The sequence below is a fragment of the Electrophorus electricus genome, chromosome 26 (assembly GCF_013358815.1).
Source record: "Electrophorus electricus isolate fEleEle1 chromosome 26, fEleEle1.pri, whole genome shotgun sequence".
Taxonomy (NCBI): Eukaryota; Metazoa; Chordata; class Actinopteri; order Gymnotiformes; family Gymnotidae; genus Electrophorus; species Electrophorus electricus.
In genome coordinates, this window is record NC_049560.1 from 504,424 (window position 1) to 520,872 (window position 16,449).

Genomic DNA, 16,449 nt, shown 5'->3' on the forward strand with positions numbered 1-16,449 from the left:
CGTAGGCAACCGCAGCCTAACCTCCTCTTAGCCACACACATCCCTCAAACATCTGCTGTGTCGTGGCGAAGGCAGAGAGCATTACCAGCTAACGGGAATTTTTACACGAAGGAGCCTCGAACACTGCGGAGAAGTAGTTTTTTTTTGTTTTTTGGGGGATTGTGGCACCGCTCGGGCGTAGTGCCGTGCCGTGCTGTGCCTCGCAGACGTTCCCGTGCCGGAGTCACCGTCTCCTCTCTGCTGAACCAAAGACCGCGGGCGAAGGTAAGATGTTATGCCGTGGTTTGGCGGAGCGGTCATGGTGCGGCTTTGATGCTGTTCTGAATGAGAACTCTTGGCCAGATTAAGCACGGAAATGGTGACTACAGTCGGGGGACTATATACGAGATCGGCACTGAACTACAACTAAATGCATATGTGGCCAGAAATATTTAACTCAGTTGTTTGAACTATTGTGCTAAAAATTCCGATTTTTCCCCCCAGCCGTTGCTCAATAACATTCATTTGATACACGAGCTTGGCCTACATTAGCAATTCTTCGGTTTTACAGAACCGGTATTTTCAGTTCGGTTTTGTTCGGTATTGATGGACCATCTTATTTCTAGAAATTATAATTATTTTTATAATCTCTCTCTCTCTCACACACACACACTCACACACACACACACACACACACACACACACACACACACACACACACACACACACATCACCTGCATGGGCATTGATGCAGTGGCTTTGTTGTAATGTTAATTACAGAAGAGAAGTCATCTTCACATGCTCTGCATTCTGCTACACCGGTGCTTTGCTTTAGCACTGTTTTCCCATTTTAATTCACTGCTTAACAAGCCCTCCCCACACCCCAATAGTCTCCTTAGTCATGACGGTAAAATGTAGCACAACTAGCACATTAGTCAGAGAGAAGGTCAGGCCTACTGAACCACCCAGGTTGTGCCTGACAGGAGAACAGTTCTAAGCATCTAAGTTTCCATTTTTCCCCCACAGTAGTGCTGATATTTTCACTGAATGAAATACTGAAGCAATGAAGCATACTGGAACCGAGTTAGACAGCTGTCCCAACGAGTTACCATACGGTACGTGTAACAGCCACGGGCGTTGTTTCAGATCGGTTCCTACAGAGGACTGTCGGAGAACGTCACTCTGTGAAGGAGAGCATGGTGTGGTCGTCACCGAGGGGAGGTAAATGTGTGTTCGGCCTATCATGCCAGTCAGTTCTTTGTGCTGAGTACACGTTTGCCACCCAAAGGACACAGAGTCCAGGCTGGCTCTCACGGCCGTGCTCTGCCTGCACAGCACATGGCGTTGGATGTAGGATGGTCAAAGAAGCAAAGACCTGTGAAGACCCTGGTTAGGGGCATGGGTGTGACCCTGGATGAAAGGGACACCAGGCTGTTTCAACCTCGGAGGAAGATGGCAGGGTAAGAGATATCGTCACTGAAAAGGTAAATGCGTATTCTGGCTACTATCCCAGCAGTCTGGCTCCTTGGTCTGCTGGTCAGAGCACACGTTTGCCACCTTGAAGATCTGGATTTGAGGCTGGGTCGCTGCCCTCTGTCTTGAACACGAGGGCCCATATGTATTGGTGTTTCTATATCCAAACAGAGCAGGAAACATGAACAACATGTATATGAGACAGTTCAGCTGTCCGTAGCTCTGTGTGTCTCTCCCAGTACAGATAGAGAGCAAATCCAGCGATTTGCAGGGAAAACTTGCATCTCGTTGAATGAGTACCACCGTTCACAGGTTTTCCGATCCACCAAGCAATACGTTTCTGTACACATGACCCTTGATTTCCCAGCAGCACCTGCAGGCCACTGCCAAAGAGCCGATTGACACAGGATGTGCAGAATAAGCACTCGGGCAGTGGTCTAAAGTTTTAGGATATGGGAAGCAGGCTCTGGTTTTGACCTCAGCCCTGAGAGTGCTCGTGGAACATTTACAAAATTCTGATGCTGTTAATCAGGAAACGAGTTCTCAGAGATAAAGGAGCATGTGAATGTAGTATTATTTTTATTATTTACATTCATGTAACGCCTTTCTCATACTCAAGGACACTTTACAAATGTATATTTTATGTTTCTAATAAGCCTTTGACCATGATTCCCATTTCAGGCTTTGTCCGGAGTTGCAGAAGGGCAGGACATTTCACATTTAGCCTCCATAACTGAGCATGGAGCCCAGGGATTCCTGGGATCCACATTAAGGCCTTTTGCCTTGCTTGTGTGTGAAGCTCAGCCCTGTGACTAATGCCTTGCGGTTACTTGCTCTCAGGAAAGCCTTCAAACACAGGCCACAAGCCATGGCTGTGTTAAATGATGAGAAAGTAGACCAAATCCCACAATCCTTCACTTCAGTAAAGATAGAATAACAGAGTACAATAGTACCCAGCATTCAAAAATACATCCTAGTTAAGCTATTAAAATATTTGCTCTAAAATTTAATTAGGTATCCAAAGTAAAACTTGCATAATCTACAGGTGATGTAATATTTTTTAAGGTCACAGAATGACTTTACATGGGACAGATAATTAAATTGATGTTAATTATCAAACACCTTTGAAATAATTTTCTCTTAATTCATATAAACCAATTTGTTAGAAAGGAATCCATCTCTACAATTTCAAAGTCTTTAAAAGTATACAGTAAAGCACGCTCAAAACTGGAAACATTATACGTAAGTATATCGACTGACCATTCCCTGTGAGAGAGGATGAGACAGAGGGCCAGAGAGACAGAGATGCACTTGGCTCACTCTTCAGCTCTTCCTAGTCAATTAGTCACTTTTACAAGCTTGTGTTTAGAGGCCTCCAGCTTGGGTGAAACTTACAGAGAAAGAGAAATGGAGTTTTCTGCAACTTTGCAGATGATTTTCTTTGCAGCTTGCAGCAGGATAAAAGAACGGTACTGTAGCTTCTGACATTTCTCATTTCACATCCGGTCCATGCATCATACGCTATGACTGTCTTTCTTACAGGGGTCAATAGAGGTCCAGCAGATATGCATCCCTTTCTCGTGATGTTTACATATTGAACAGATTGGTTCAATTTAATCTCTCTCTAGATTCTCTTATGGAATGCTAAATCAGGCTTTGGTTAAGGCGTACCATGCGTCATATCTAACAATTACTTAATCAGAGAAGTCCGTTGAGGTTACACTCTGTTTTGTAAGAGAGGCATAGTGATGGCCTGGTCAGAAACAAAGATTTTGATTCTCATACACAATACACAAGTGAACACAAGGCAGATGATAACATCAGACTGTCCACATTCCTGCTTCTCACATAGATCTGAGAAGCAGGAATATAAAAATAAAAGCCTCGATGACACAAAAACACACATGCATGAGAGGAAATGCACATTAAACGTTTTGTCTGGAAGGCTATGCTTCCCCTTGTACCATATTATTCCTTGTGTTTTCTATCTTGAAATAGCAGCTTTTGTTTTTATGGCATGTTATTCCTCTGCTTGGCCCTGTTTGTAGCTGCAAGCCGTAATTAGGCAGGCTATTGTTATTTTCCAGAAAGCAGCTCGAACATGCTGGCCTGCTAAAATAAGCAGATGAAGTATGGAAAACAAAACAAAGTAAAAACAGAATGCTGGAGGAGAGAAAGACAGAAAGAGAGGGATGAGCTAAAAGATGGCTGAGTGCCCAGACCGGAGAGAGCAGACAAGGAAGGGGGGGTGGAGTTTGGCACCAGCCGGGTCAGAACCGAGGACACATCGCTAGTGGCAGCTGAACTGTCTAACTGCAGTGTGCTGACCAACAGAATCCGAAGCTAAAATAAAATAAAAGGGGCAACTGAAGACAAACCACACTGATGAGGCCTGATCCCGAGTGTACACACACACACCACTTCCTTTTGTATCTTGATTTTTGTCAGAACCGTACACCCATGCATGAAAGAAACTCTTCAGATGATTTTTAAGCATTTATCTCCATCTTTTGGGGATCTTGGACTCTTGCACAGCTTCATGCTTATGGTGTTTTAGTCTGGAGATCCAGTTCAGTCCACAGTGTGCTAAGCCACACACAGAACAGAAAGATGTCTATTTAACCACAAGATGCAGCAGGAGCAGCTGTTCAATCAGCACTTCCAACCCCTGTGTCTCCCTTCGCTATGGTTTTAGAATTCCAATTTTAATGTGGCTTAAATTCTGTCATTTCACCTAAAATAACATGGCCACAAAGACCTGAATGTACCCAGCTGGCTCAGTATGTTTAGTTCAACAGTACCCTGCTTAATTGCCTGTGCTTCCAGAGAGCTTCCTAACATAGTCGCCTCGCTCCGCGTGCAGCTGCAGGCAGTCTTATCAGCGCTGCTGCCCTCCAGGGGGTGACGGGCACCAGTGGTTGTGCCAGACTATTTGCTACTGCTCTTATCTGGGCACAACAGTGGAGAGCCCCACCCGGCTGTCTGCTCACCCCAGTGCCTGAGTGCAGGGTCAAAACGCAGACTTTATTTTCAGTGAGTCCATCCGTTTGTAGGGATGACTTGTGTGATGACTTGTGATGGTGATGCTGAGCATATACACACACACACACACAGACACACATACACACCTCTCTGACATTTTGTGCTACACAACAGAAGAGTTTGATGCTGTTTTGTGACATGGCTGAGGTTTGGAAGGGGTCCAGTTAGCTGTTGGACTTCTTGCTTTCTGCGCTAACGAATGTTGAGATGCAATTTTCCCACACAGCTTGAGAGAATGAATGTGGAGAGAAAGTGGCAGCAGGTGTGTCTGTATTCATCCCTCCATCATCTCTCTCTCTCTCTCTCTCTCTCTCTCTCTCTCTCTGCCAGCCTGCTGTGAGCCTTCATTACCCTTATTCAGTTGCATGATTGCGTTTCATCACGCCAGCTCCTTAATCAAATCTGCACTCCTAGTCATAACCAATTCTGCGGTGCTGCTTGACCCAGCACTTCTGCGTTCAGCACTCTCACACCACTGCTGACGGAACAAAGACGGAAGGACACACGTGCGTCATGTCTCTATCCTTACACTCTGCGTTCATCCATCCATCCAGCCATCCCACATCCAGCTGACAATAAACAGATCGGTTACTGAGTGGGTCAGACTGTATGTTTGCATGCCGTTCTGTCTTATTGTCATGATGGTAGCTCTGTCCCTCTGCACTGGCGTACAGTATGCTGTTGATTGGCTGTGTGTCCGCGTGCATTAGACAGATGGATTTGATTTTGCTGCTGTATAACTGCAAAAACAGGAAGCAGCTAACTGGATGCATACATGTCCACTCTATACGTTTTGGAACTGATCCTGAAGCATTTTTCCATTCTAACATATGCAGTTGTTACCGAAGGTTTTTTTTTCTTATCGCTGTGTGCTGGTTTGCATGTGTGCAGTTTTTACAGTTATATGGTGCCATCTTGTGATGTTTTATTTTCTACAGCTTCACTTGTTTGTAAAGTAGCACTGTAAACGCTGTAAACTGCAGACACTTGACTGTAAACATTGGATCTAAGTGTACCGTGTACATCCGTCATTTCCATGTACATGAATTGTCTTCTGTGTTCAGTAAGATTTCCGCAGCTTGATGGGACCCTGCGTATTTCCGAACTGCTCTGAGTCTGTGCCTCTTTTTGCGACTAGAGTTTGATGGGGATTTGGTCGAATGACAGCGGGAACTGTTGTCATAACTGGAGGAATCCTCGCAGCAGTGATCCTGCTGTGTATCATCGTGGTGCTGTGTTACTGTCGACTCCAGGTGAGCTCCGAAGGTGCAGGCTGTGCTCCACGCACTCGGCAGTCCCGCCTGGCCAACGGCGCCTGCAGATACGTTAATAGAAAGAGGTGCGTAAAAACAGGATGATCTGCTTTATTTCTCCTCCATCTCTGTCTCCTTCTGTCTTTCTCTCTGTCGTTCTTTCTCTCTGCTTGTCCGTCTCTCAGTATTACTGCTGTAAGAAGGATGGGTCGGATCCCGACTCCACTTCCTGCTCTCAGACCCAGTTGGCCCGCGATGCCAGCAGTCTTCCCCGGGTGGACGGTGCCGGAGTTGCCCCGCTGCCTCTGTCACCCAGATCTGCCCCGGCTGGTGCCTTCTGCCCCGTCTGTTCGCCCTATGGTTCCTCGCTCTACATCCGCACTCCGGGTGAGGCGTGCAATGGGGCCATGCGCATCGCGTACACGCCCGCCCACCACGACAGCTTGTCCCTGTCCCTCACGCTGCCCTCCACACACGGCGCCCTGCCGAACTCGCACACCCTGCCGGACTTCTACTCCAGCACACGCGCCATCAGCACTGAGGTCTGATCAGCGCCGTACGCGTTAATGCCCCTCCCCCAAGCCCCACGGCCAATAACATGCCCTTTCTGAGCCTGACCACTGTAGCACAAAGTACTCTGGGTACTAGGGGATCAGAGACACTTTGTAGGAAGCATGAGGGCCAAGGTGTTGATGATCACTAAGTTATTATCTGCTTCCTGTTGGATCCAGGAGAATCCAATCCTTTTACATGTTTGCTGTTGCTGAAGCCTCTGGTCTGTCTGAGTCTGGCTAACACTTGGGTGAAAGTTCCTGATTCCCCCGGAAGGCCCTGCCACTGTTTGATCGGAACAGGTCATCCTAAATTCAGGCTTCCTGTCTTTACTTTATGAGGGCTATCTAACATGAAGTGTCATCTGCTGCTAGTAGAATTTTCTATGTTTGCATCAATACAAAATTAAATTAAATATGTATTCAGCATTAACAGAACCTGTTAAATATGACAAAATGGTAACTAAAAGAGTGAACATTAAGAGGAAACATTCTTAGTTTTACTGAATAACAGCAACGGACGATTTCCAGAGCTTTCTCTATGCAAAACCTGTGTGCATAAACAATGAGACAAGCCAGTATAGGGACGCAAAGCCTCAAAGCATTGATTCATCTTCATTTTACAAATTGTGTTCATCAAACAACAAGATCACAAAGAAAGAAAAAGTGAGTGAGGTTATATAAAAGATTAATATCTGTGTTTTTTAAATAAGGTGAAAGCCGTTCATCCTCTAAAGGTTCTAAAGCAATCTCCAGCAGGGGGCATGCTGAATTCACCTTCACAACACTGTTTGGGATTCTGACTCTAAATTTAGAGTGTTGTTTTTTCAAAGTCTGTTATTATTTACATCAAATTTTAAATGAACTTAAGATACACACTACATATCATTATGATCCACAATGGGAGGTTTTTCCAGGTTTCGTCCCTGATTTTTAACAATGACAAATAATTAGTGTTTTTTTTTTGTGTGTGTACAAATGATTGGGTCTAGCCAAAGATTTCACAGTAGGGGGTAAATGTGTGTGTGGGGGGGGTATCTCTGGGTATGATCATTTACTGATATATAGTCTGCTCTATTCCTTCATTTAGGTTTGTATATATTTACAAAACTGTCTAGCAAACAATGCATCAGTTAAGTAACTTGTTCTTAGAAAATATAACTTATTTCAAGATCCTATTGTTGTTACATTTTTCATGTTATATTACACATGATTTGCTTGGAAAATTTGTTATACAGGGAAATATTTTGTAAGATCAACCCTTTCACATTCTAAAGTAAAACACATCTGAATCCTGCAGGAAATGTTGTTTATCATGTGAAAAGAATAAAATAGGAGTAAACCTTTGAAAGGTAGAGTGAAACAGCAAAGCAAAAATAAATACATGAATAAAATAACAATCATTAAAATGTTAGAAAACTTCTCTGATATCCAATGTATTTCTAACCTTACAAACTTTTTTTATTTGATCGTCTTTAGAGCTCAAATTCAGTATCATTTGGACTCTCTGTATAATGGTAGAATTTGCCACAACATGTGAAATAAACAAATAATCATATTTCAGATGTGTCACTTTTATCTTTTGTGTCACACAAAACTATGACAGCATCAGTCACTTTGTAGAAGGCCGTTCCTCACACAAGCGTTTTTCCCAGCACTGACTCCTGAACACAGTCCTGGGAAGCTTGGTTTTTCACTTTCTCTGTTATACTTTACCTGGTTCAGACCATCATGTAATTACCATTCCCTTAATAGAATCTGTCAGATATGTTAACAAAAAGAGGAAACACTAGCATGCAGTACATATTTGCTGCCCTGAGTAATGCCTTACATTTGGGGTATGGAATTCAGCGGGATGAGACTGATGGTGTGTGTGTGTGACGTGTGTGTGTGTAGAAACGCAGAGAAAGGCAGCGTGGTGGCTTGCTGGTTAGCATGCTTGCCTCGCAGCACAGGGGTCTCAGTTTATGTCCCCATCTGGGCAGAGTTTCCATGTTCTGTGTCTGTGTGGGTTTCCTCCAGGGTCTCTGGTTTCCTCCCACAGTCTAAACATGTAGGTTGGGTGAAATTGTTTCTCCAAATTGTCCTGGTGTGAGTGCATGTGAATGAGAGTATGTCTGATGGGTGGTGTCTGTCCTGGGTGTTATCCTCCATCCCCTTCCCTGAACCTGATGTAGTTCCCCCAGGGGGCTGTGGTTTCTGATTGAGAGTACATTGTGTGTGATTGGCTGTGGCTTCGCACCAGTGTGTGTTGCCTGGATGTAAAATCATTGTGCAGACTGTTGATTGTAAAGTGTCCTTGGGTACTAAGAAAGGTTTTATTAAATAATAATAATTACAATTTACAATTAAATAATTACATGTTAATGGGAATGTAGCAGTTTTATAAAGGCAAATATAGACCTAGTTCTGGATGCAAGAGAATTTTACTTTTTTAATTTTAATTTTTGTGTATGTGGAGACACCAGCCCCTTACACACCAGTGTCATTCAGTTTTAACATTTATTATTTATCTTAATTCATGCTTGATTTTTTTTATTATGAAATATTTGCTTGATTTCATTGCTTGAAATATTCAAAGCTACCCACTGGAAATGTGTAGCCTACATCATGTTGAAATATTTGGGTAGACTTGGTGCTGGGACAGTCCGGCTGCACATTGCCTCTCAGGCCGTAGGGGGGCGCTGTAAACACGGGGCAGACGCAGGCTCCGAGCCCAGTGACGTTGAGTGAAGTGATGAGGTTTGCGGATGGGGTTTGTTTTCTGATGTGTAACACGAAACTGCCCTGCTGACAGTTAGTTCAACCCAAGGCACAAACTCCAAACAAGTAAGTTCTTTTTTCGACGTTGAGAAACAGAACACAATGCTTTGACATCACTTGAATGTAATGCTCAGTTCATGGAAGGCACTTTTTAAACGTAAACACAGTGTTTTATGGTTACTAACCACTGGTTTTGATCAGGTAATTCCAGTATTAACAGGCTAATAGTTTCTTACTTAGCTAACCCGCTAGCTAACCTGTTCTCACACGACCAGCCTTTGTGGATATTCTAGTGGATATTCAGTGCAGACTATCTTATCTTATCTTAGCTTAGCTAGAGGTAAAGCTAACTAGTTAGCTAATTAGCCAGCTAGCTATCACAGAGACCTGCCTTAGCTTACTAGCTAGCCAGCCAGGGAGCTGTTTTGTCGCCTGAGGTTGCTGTTGCAGTCTAACTAGCTAGTTTATCCTCGCAAAAAGGCAGCTTCCCCAAGGCAAGGGAATAAGTTATTGTGTTGACAACAGTGAGTGGTAAACGACAGCAATTAAAAATATCCGCCACGGTTTTGAGATGGAGGGCCATACTGACAAGCCCTAGCTAACGCCAAGCTGTCTGGTTGAGTAGATAACTATACCCGTTGGTTTTGGTGGAGATCTGGGGCACGTTTCTTGTCTTACTTTCCTACCCAGGTAGCGAGGTATCTGTCTGTCTAGGTTAACTCTCATCCTGTGGTAACTGTTGCGTTAAAGTACTAGCTAATGTTTGATTTTCCGACCCCCCCCCCCCCCCCCCCCCCCCCAGCTGGTTATTTTAGTACATGCTGGTTTGTTAATTGCATTGTAGACTACTCGTAGATCTCATCATTAAGACAGACCAGTCCCTTAGCTAGCTAGAATAACTGTCCAGAAGTAAATTATAGCATAGAGTAAGCCGTGAAATGTAGGAGCCTGTCAGAAACTAATTTGAGGAAGTTCCGTTCACTGGTAATTCCAATGAAAACTTGTTAAACGAGTCTGTTAATGATGCGTGAAGAGAACCACCAAGGTTGATCCCTGAGAGTGTTGATGGCTGTATTGATGTGCTTACATTGTCACATTAGGGCAGACAGAATCGTGTTATAGATTGGTGCTCTGAATAAGGAATGGTACTGGGAACATTTACTGTGTTGTTCACGTTAAACCAGCATGTTAAAACCCACGTTGGTGTTATATCCACTGTTTAACTATGACCTTTTGTTTGAGTATGGCCAATACACTGTTGAAGACTCTTAATGTGAGAATGCATTGATGAAGGCCTTTGTCGTGTTGTAGAGTTTATTCTGCTGAGTGACATAATTAGACAGGTTGCGGCCACGGTTTCATCACTGCTGACAGCACAGGAATAGTCAACAGGGGAAAAGCTGAATATCCACCCCTTTAAACATTGCCTCCATATCAGCTGTGCACAGTGTATTTCTAAACTGCTTTTAAGAGTTCTCTGTGGTTAGTCGTGGACTATTTACATGGCATGAGGTAACAGCGATGTCTTGCAGAGAACTTGCACCACAGTCTATGTTTGGCTGTGGGTGTGTTTTTTAATAGAGAAAAAATGCATGTGTTTTAAACTCTGTGGAGCCTGTTCTTCTGTAGCTGGCCTGCAGCCTGTAGGGAACCTATTGTAACAGTAGCGCGCCCATGTAAAGTTAATGGCAGTAGATTTGTCTGGACAGAGACTGCTTGCTCCTCCCTGTCACAGAGCAGTATGTGATTCAACAGGGATGGGAGGAATGTTTCTGGGCATTACTGCCAAGGGTTTAAAAAATGCAACGAGTGCTGCTGGAATATAAATGTTTGACTTATTGTTCCCTGATGAATACCTGCACATTCATATTAGGTTGCTTTACGTCATACTGGTCACTCCGCATTCCTGCGCATATGGACATGTCTGACGAGGAAATGGCTTACTCGGCTCTTGAGCCAGCTGCGTGACAGCTGTCAGTCTTGGCGTGACCGAGTCTCTCTTTCTTAGTTTCAGCCCCATAAAGTCCATAAGACTTCCAAAAGATTACAAAGAGTTTACAAAACATGCTTATCCTTCTTCTTTTATATAATGGAGTTTTTTTGAAACCATATGACACAAACCCTGTTTTGCAGGGGCAGTGGTAGCTCAGTGGTTTAGGTACTTGTAATCGGTAGGTTGCTGGTTCAAGTCACACCACTGCAAAATTGCCACTGTTGGGCCACTGAGCAAGACCCTTATCCCTCAATTGCTCAAGTTGTACTCAGTCATAATTCTAAGTCGCTTTGGATAAAAGCGTCAGCTAAATGCCATAAATGTAAATGTACATTTAGCAGTCTCAGTACTTTAATTACAGAAACAGCAAATCTACAAGTAGTCTGGCACATGAATAGAATTGTTGAGATAAAGTAATTCCTCATCAATTTCCTGTGGTTTAGAGTACAGTCACCTTGAAACTAATAACATGTGGTAGGATGCCCTGATTAGGAATACCAGAAAAATAAGGAAATGTCATATTAGAAACCAATGTAGCATAATAGTCAGGTTGTCTGTGCGTGTCTTTGTGTGTGCACACGTGATTGTCTAACATAAAACATACAATTAACAAAACTTAAGGGCACTGTGTCATTATAATGAAGTGGTTTGTCTGACACAGAGGGCTGCTCTGTTAGCATTCAGACTCATCCTGGGCCGTTTCCAAGGCCAGCAATTGGACAAATGTGATTAGGGCACATGACCGTGTGTCTCCATGGACAGCATGGGCCTTAAAGGCCCTGCGTATGTGTGGAGCCTTTCACACACGGCCTGCTGATGCCAGGGTGCCGCATTTGCACAGTGGTGAGCGCCGCAGGTATGAGTGCACTTCGCCTCATTTCAGTGTCCCAGCGCCCTAAAGCACTGCATCATGATTTTAGCTCCTCACACTCTTGCTGAGTGACACAAGATGAACACACACACAACAAGCAGGAACCAAGGTCCCAGCTAAGATAATAAAAAGTATATTGTCCCTGTGAAGTAAACATCTAAATAAAATAAACATTTTATAGACAGTCAAATTTGTCTCACTGTATTTGCTTTAAAGGTTGAATATGTATCCATACACACAGGAGCTTTTGCTTTGAAGGTTGAATATGTATCCATGCACACAGGAGGTGAATGTCACAATGCACCAGGTTTTTCTGACACCAGTAAACCATGATGTGTGGTAATCAGTAAAGAATATATCCGCCTGAATGCCCTTGACAGGCTATGATTTTTCTCCTGGCTTCTGCTGTAATGTAGTATAAGGCTCTGGTGTCCGTGAGGTCAGCTTCCTTGTGCTTTTGTGTCTCACTATGATGTGAGTGGCAAGCCTTTTACCATGTTAAACAGTCTCTGTTTTTTCTTCCTGTATGCACAACTGCTGCACTGTATGCACATTTACATTTATGGCATTTAGCAGATGCTCTTATCCAGAGTGACTTACAAAAGTGCTTTGTCATTTACTCATAGAATATATCCTAGTACAGTACAGTAGGTTAGAGTGCAACATACCAATGATCTAGAATACTGTAGAAATATAGGGATCAATGCTGATACCTAGAAGTACAAAATACATAAGGTCTATCTTAAACAATGATAAGTGCAATAAACAATAAGTGCTAGAGTTTGTTAAACAACATCAGTGTAATAAACAAAACCCTACAATAAGTACTAATTTAGTCAGTCAATATGGGAGCAGTGTCAGTTGTCCTTTAAATATTCCACAAATAGATGGGTCTTCAGTCTATGTTTGAAGACTGCAAGGGACTCTGCTGTCCAGACAGCAAGTGGGAGTTCATTCCACCATCTTGGAGCCAGGACAGAAAATAGTCTCGATGCTTGTCTTCCATGAGACCTGAAGCATCATACCGAGCCGTACCTGAGGTTCAAAGTACTCGAGGTACAGATCGGGCTTTGACTGTTGACCTCATGTATGAAGGGGCTGGTCCATTTTTGGCTTTGTAGGCAAGCGTCAAGGTTTTAAATCTGATGCGTGCAGCTACTGGGAGCCAATGAAGGGAGCACAGCTGTGGAGTAACGTGTGAACTTCGGAAGATTGAAGACCAGTCGTGCTGCTGCATTCTGGACATGCTGTAGAGGTTTGATGACTCTTAGGGGAAGACCAGCAAGTAGCGAGTTGCAGTAGTTGAGCTTTGAGATCACAAGAGACTGCACAAGCACCTGGGCAGCTTCCTGCGAGAAAAAGGGCCAAATCTGATTGAGAGCACAAAAAAGCCTTCTCCAGATGATATACGTCTGTAGCGGAGTTGTCTGAATTTAAGTCAGTTCAATAAGTGCTGAGTCCGCCCCTCAATTCACGCCCAAGGAGAAACTACACCCGTAGTGAGTAATTACAGCTAACAAACAACTAACAACTAGGTTCAGACAACAAGCCTTGAATTTAACAGAATCTAAGGCAAAATTAAGCAAACTCAGAGCCTCCCTTAACCAACCAGAGGACGATCCATTGCACGACAATACTATATTAAAACACACTGGTGGACCCTGGAATACTTACATCTCTGGAATGTCTATGATTGGTTATGATGCTCATGTTAATAAGATCTGTTTGAAGGCTCATTTGCATATTTCATGCTTCTGTGGAAAAAAAGTTGCAAAAAAGGCCAATATTGCGACATAGATTAACAAACTGTATTGTGTGGCCCTTGCGTATGCCTGTGCATGAGCTGCTTGGCAAAACCCAGTGACTTTGTTAAATAATGGTGTGTGACTGTGGTTAATGTCTAATGTTTTTACCATGTCTTGCATATCTTGTGTGTGTAGTAACAGTATGCCTGAGGTAATCCCTGTGATTCAACAGCAGTTCTGCTGACTTTCCTGTGCTAGTCTTAGACGAGTATTGCCGCTGGGCTGAAGTTGGTGTGCTACAGCATGAAACACATCAACTTATCATTGATAAAACACCCTGTTATGATTGAACTGGATAAATGTATTAAGGCAGACTCTGATTAGCATTTGATTACTTGTGCCACTCATACATGTTCAGGGTTAAATGTTTGATTAGGGGATTATAAATATGGCCAATTTGTTCAGCTGTGGTTAATACATTGTGCAGGGCTGCAGCAGAGGTGGGCCGGAAGGGCAGACTGTCCCTGGCTATCATGGATTACCGCACCTCGCTGGGAAAGGTGAGCGGCTCCACGGAATCTGTCTCCACGGTGACCAGTGAGGAGTTTGTGCTGGTGCAGCCCGGTGCCGAGGGCTCTCCATCCAGCTCAGAGGGCCGGCCCAGACTCAAGGTGCTTGCTCACGCCACAGTTTCCCGTGTTTATCACACACACACGCACACACACAATACTTGCACTTACTCTTTTTTGTTTGTTTGTTTGCTTCTTTCTCTGTCTTTCTGAACTTTTTGGAATTTATTTGACAGTCTTATGTTTTGTTCTCGGGTCTCCCGGAGTGGCTGCTGTCTGACAGTCTCTCTTGTGTTCTCAGATGTCATGGAACGGCAGTGAACAGCTGCAGAGGGCAATGGAGGAGGTCCTGGAGGACGAGCTGGCCCGGGAGCAGAGGAGCGCAGGCAGCCCAGACGAGCTCAGTGGGGTCTCCCGGCACCTCGGAGCAGACGTGGCCGCCAGCTTGCAGAAAAGACCTCCCAGCCTGGGGCTGAACACGACACCTGCTGGTATGCCCCGCTCTGCTTCCCCACAGCCTCCTGAAGGCAGAGAGGAGAGAACGTAGATATTCACAGTAGAGGTCTGTACACATCCGAACAATCCGCATGCTGTGGAATCATGTTCACGTCTGATAATATAAGCAAAGCTAGAGGAGTGGCCAGATTTCATCTGTTAAGGGGAGGAAGTATCGGATCATGTCTGCTACCTCTCTTCCTATTGTTCTAGTTCCTGTTGATGCTTTTGAAAGTGTTGAGGGATTGAAGGTTCTGCCATGGGCCCTGTCCCCTCACTTCCTGTCTCCCTTTATGGAACTTCCTCACCGAAGCTGCAGTGTGTGGGATGACTAAAGCAGACCCACCTAGCAGTTGGCCTGCGGGAAAACTCACCCAGTGTACTTAATGCTGTTGTTGGTTTGTTTAAAGTGACCATTTACAGATATTGATTACTCTTTGTAAATTGCTCTAGAGGGTTTTTTCTTTTGGAGATGAGATTGTCCATGCAGCGATGAGCTTTATATTGCAGACTTTCAAAGCGTTCGGTGTTTATGGAAACTGCGCTCCTAAAATGCCACACCAATGAAACAGGATGACAGTCTCACTAACCTTCAAAATAATTGGTCCTGTTAGCCTAAGCAATAATTACCCCCAGCAAGGTTAATTGAATCGTTTAAAAATTTTAAAAAAAAAAAGCTAAGGGGTGGAGGGGAGACATCTCAGCACCTGGACACCTATACTGCGTCTCTTCCAGGAGGCTCCGTGAGAGCGGTAGCAGGCCCGGCTGTGGAGGAAGAGGAGGACAGTGTGCAGTTCAGTAAGCTCTCGTACCTGGGCTGCACCTGGGTGAAGGCCCCTCGTAATGAGCCTGAGGCCCAGAGCGCCATGGCCACCCTGCGGGCAGAGAGCCCTGGTCCAATCCCCATCACCCTGTACGTGCCCAATGGGCCCGACGGCTGCGTCAGGTACGCCTGCCCCACACCCACACTAATCAGATACTCGCATACGTGCACGATCACACTCGTCTAGCGATATTCTGTCTGTCCCACGTCAGACTTGTATACTGATGTACTGGGTTTGTGTGATCAGATTCATATGCACTGGCTATGTACGTTAGGACTTGTATGATAAAATATATGACAGTTTATGGTCATTTTTGTAGACTCATTTGTACTGTGTAAGATCAGGCTGAACCTTTGGTTTGATGACAGATGTTTGTTCAGGCTTGTGTTTCAGCTTTACTGAGCTTATAGAGACATATTGAGAAGGGAGACAGGAGTGTTTTGTGTAGCTTTTAGTCATGGATGTATAGTCTGTGTTTGTCTACGCATTTGCCTTTTAAATGTCAGTCATGCTCTTCATATGGATGCGAGGCTTGCCCTGCTGGATTCCAGGTTCAGTCTGCTTCTGTTGTACTTGCTTTTAGTTGTTTGCAAGCTATTTGTAGTGTTTTAGATTATTTAAGATGACACCATACTACAGATTAGGGACATAATTGTGGTTTCTCTGTGCGTCGTTGTGCTGTGTGTGCGCGTGTGTGCACGTGCTTATGCTTTGTGTGTATTTTTGCATGATATAAACAGCTACATCTGTCACATGATCCACTTTCTCACTTTTAAATGCAGCAGTGTAAAGATTCAGTCAAGAAGCCCTATATGCTCACCCACTCTTCCTGTTCATTTATATACTCCCAGCAGTTCAGTAGGCTGATTGTATGCATTACTGTGTATACAG

General features: G+C 44.2%; 2 protein-coding genes across 6 annotated transcripts in view; both read left to right on the forward strand.

Annotated features, from left to right (window-relative positions):
* Positions 1–7,831, forward strand: fam163a (family with sequence similarity 163 member A). Of its 3 annotated transcripts, none has more exons than XM_027005526.2 (3): positions 1–264; positions 5,633–5,747; positions 5,933–7,831. In XM_027005526.2, the coding sequence occupies exons 2-3, from the start codon at positions 5,655–5,657 to the stop codon at positions 6,293–6,295; spliced, it is 456 nt and encodes a 151-aa protein (XP_026861327.1). In that variant the 5' UTR covers positions 1–264; positions 5,633–5,654; the 3' UTR covers positions 6,296–7,831. The 3 variants fall into 3 exon arrangements, with proteins under 3 accessions (XP_026861327.1, XP_026861328.1, XP_035379040.1); XM_027005527.2 differs by lacking the exon at positions 1–264 and adding an exon at positions 4,883–5,000; XM_035523147.1 differs by lacking the exon at positions 1–264 and having other exon boundaries at positions 5,579–5,747.
* Positions 7,832–9,040: 1,209 nt separating this feature from the next.
* The window catches only part of rabgap1l (RAB GTPase activating protein 1-like), an 82,261-nt gene continuing 74,852 nt past the window's right edge, over positions 9,041–16,449 (forward strand). For all 3 annotated transcript variants that reach the window (XM_035523235.1, XM_035523236.1, XM_035523237.1), the window contains exons 1-4: positions 9,041–9,127; positions 14,158–14,341; positions 14,541–14,730; positions 15,470–15,680. In XM_035523235.1, the coding sequence (XP_035379128.1) occupies positions 14,204–14,341; positions 14,541–14,730; positions 15,470–15,680 (539 nt within the window). In that variant the 5' untranslated portion in view covers positions 9,041–9,127; positions 14,158–14,203. The remainder of the gene's footprint in view (positions 9,128–14,157; positions 14,342–14,540; positions 14,731–15,469; positions 15,681–16,449) is intronic.

Excerpts from the sequence above, each read along its gene's own strand:
- fam163a (XM_027005526.2), top strand. The coding sequence starts at position 5,655 with ATGACAGCGGGAACTGTTGTCATAACTGGAGGAATCCTCGCAGCAGTG. Across the intron at positions 5,748-5,932 it reads TGTGTTACTGTCGACTCCAG|TATTACTGCTGTAAGAAGGA; the intron begins GTGAGCTCCGAA and ends TCCGTCTCTCAG.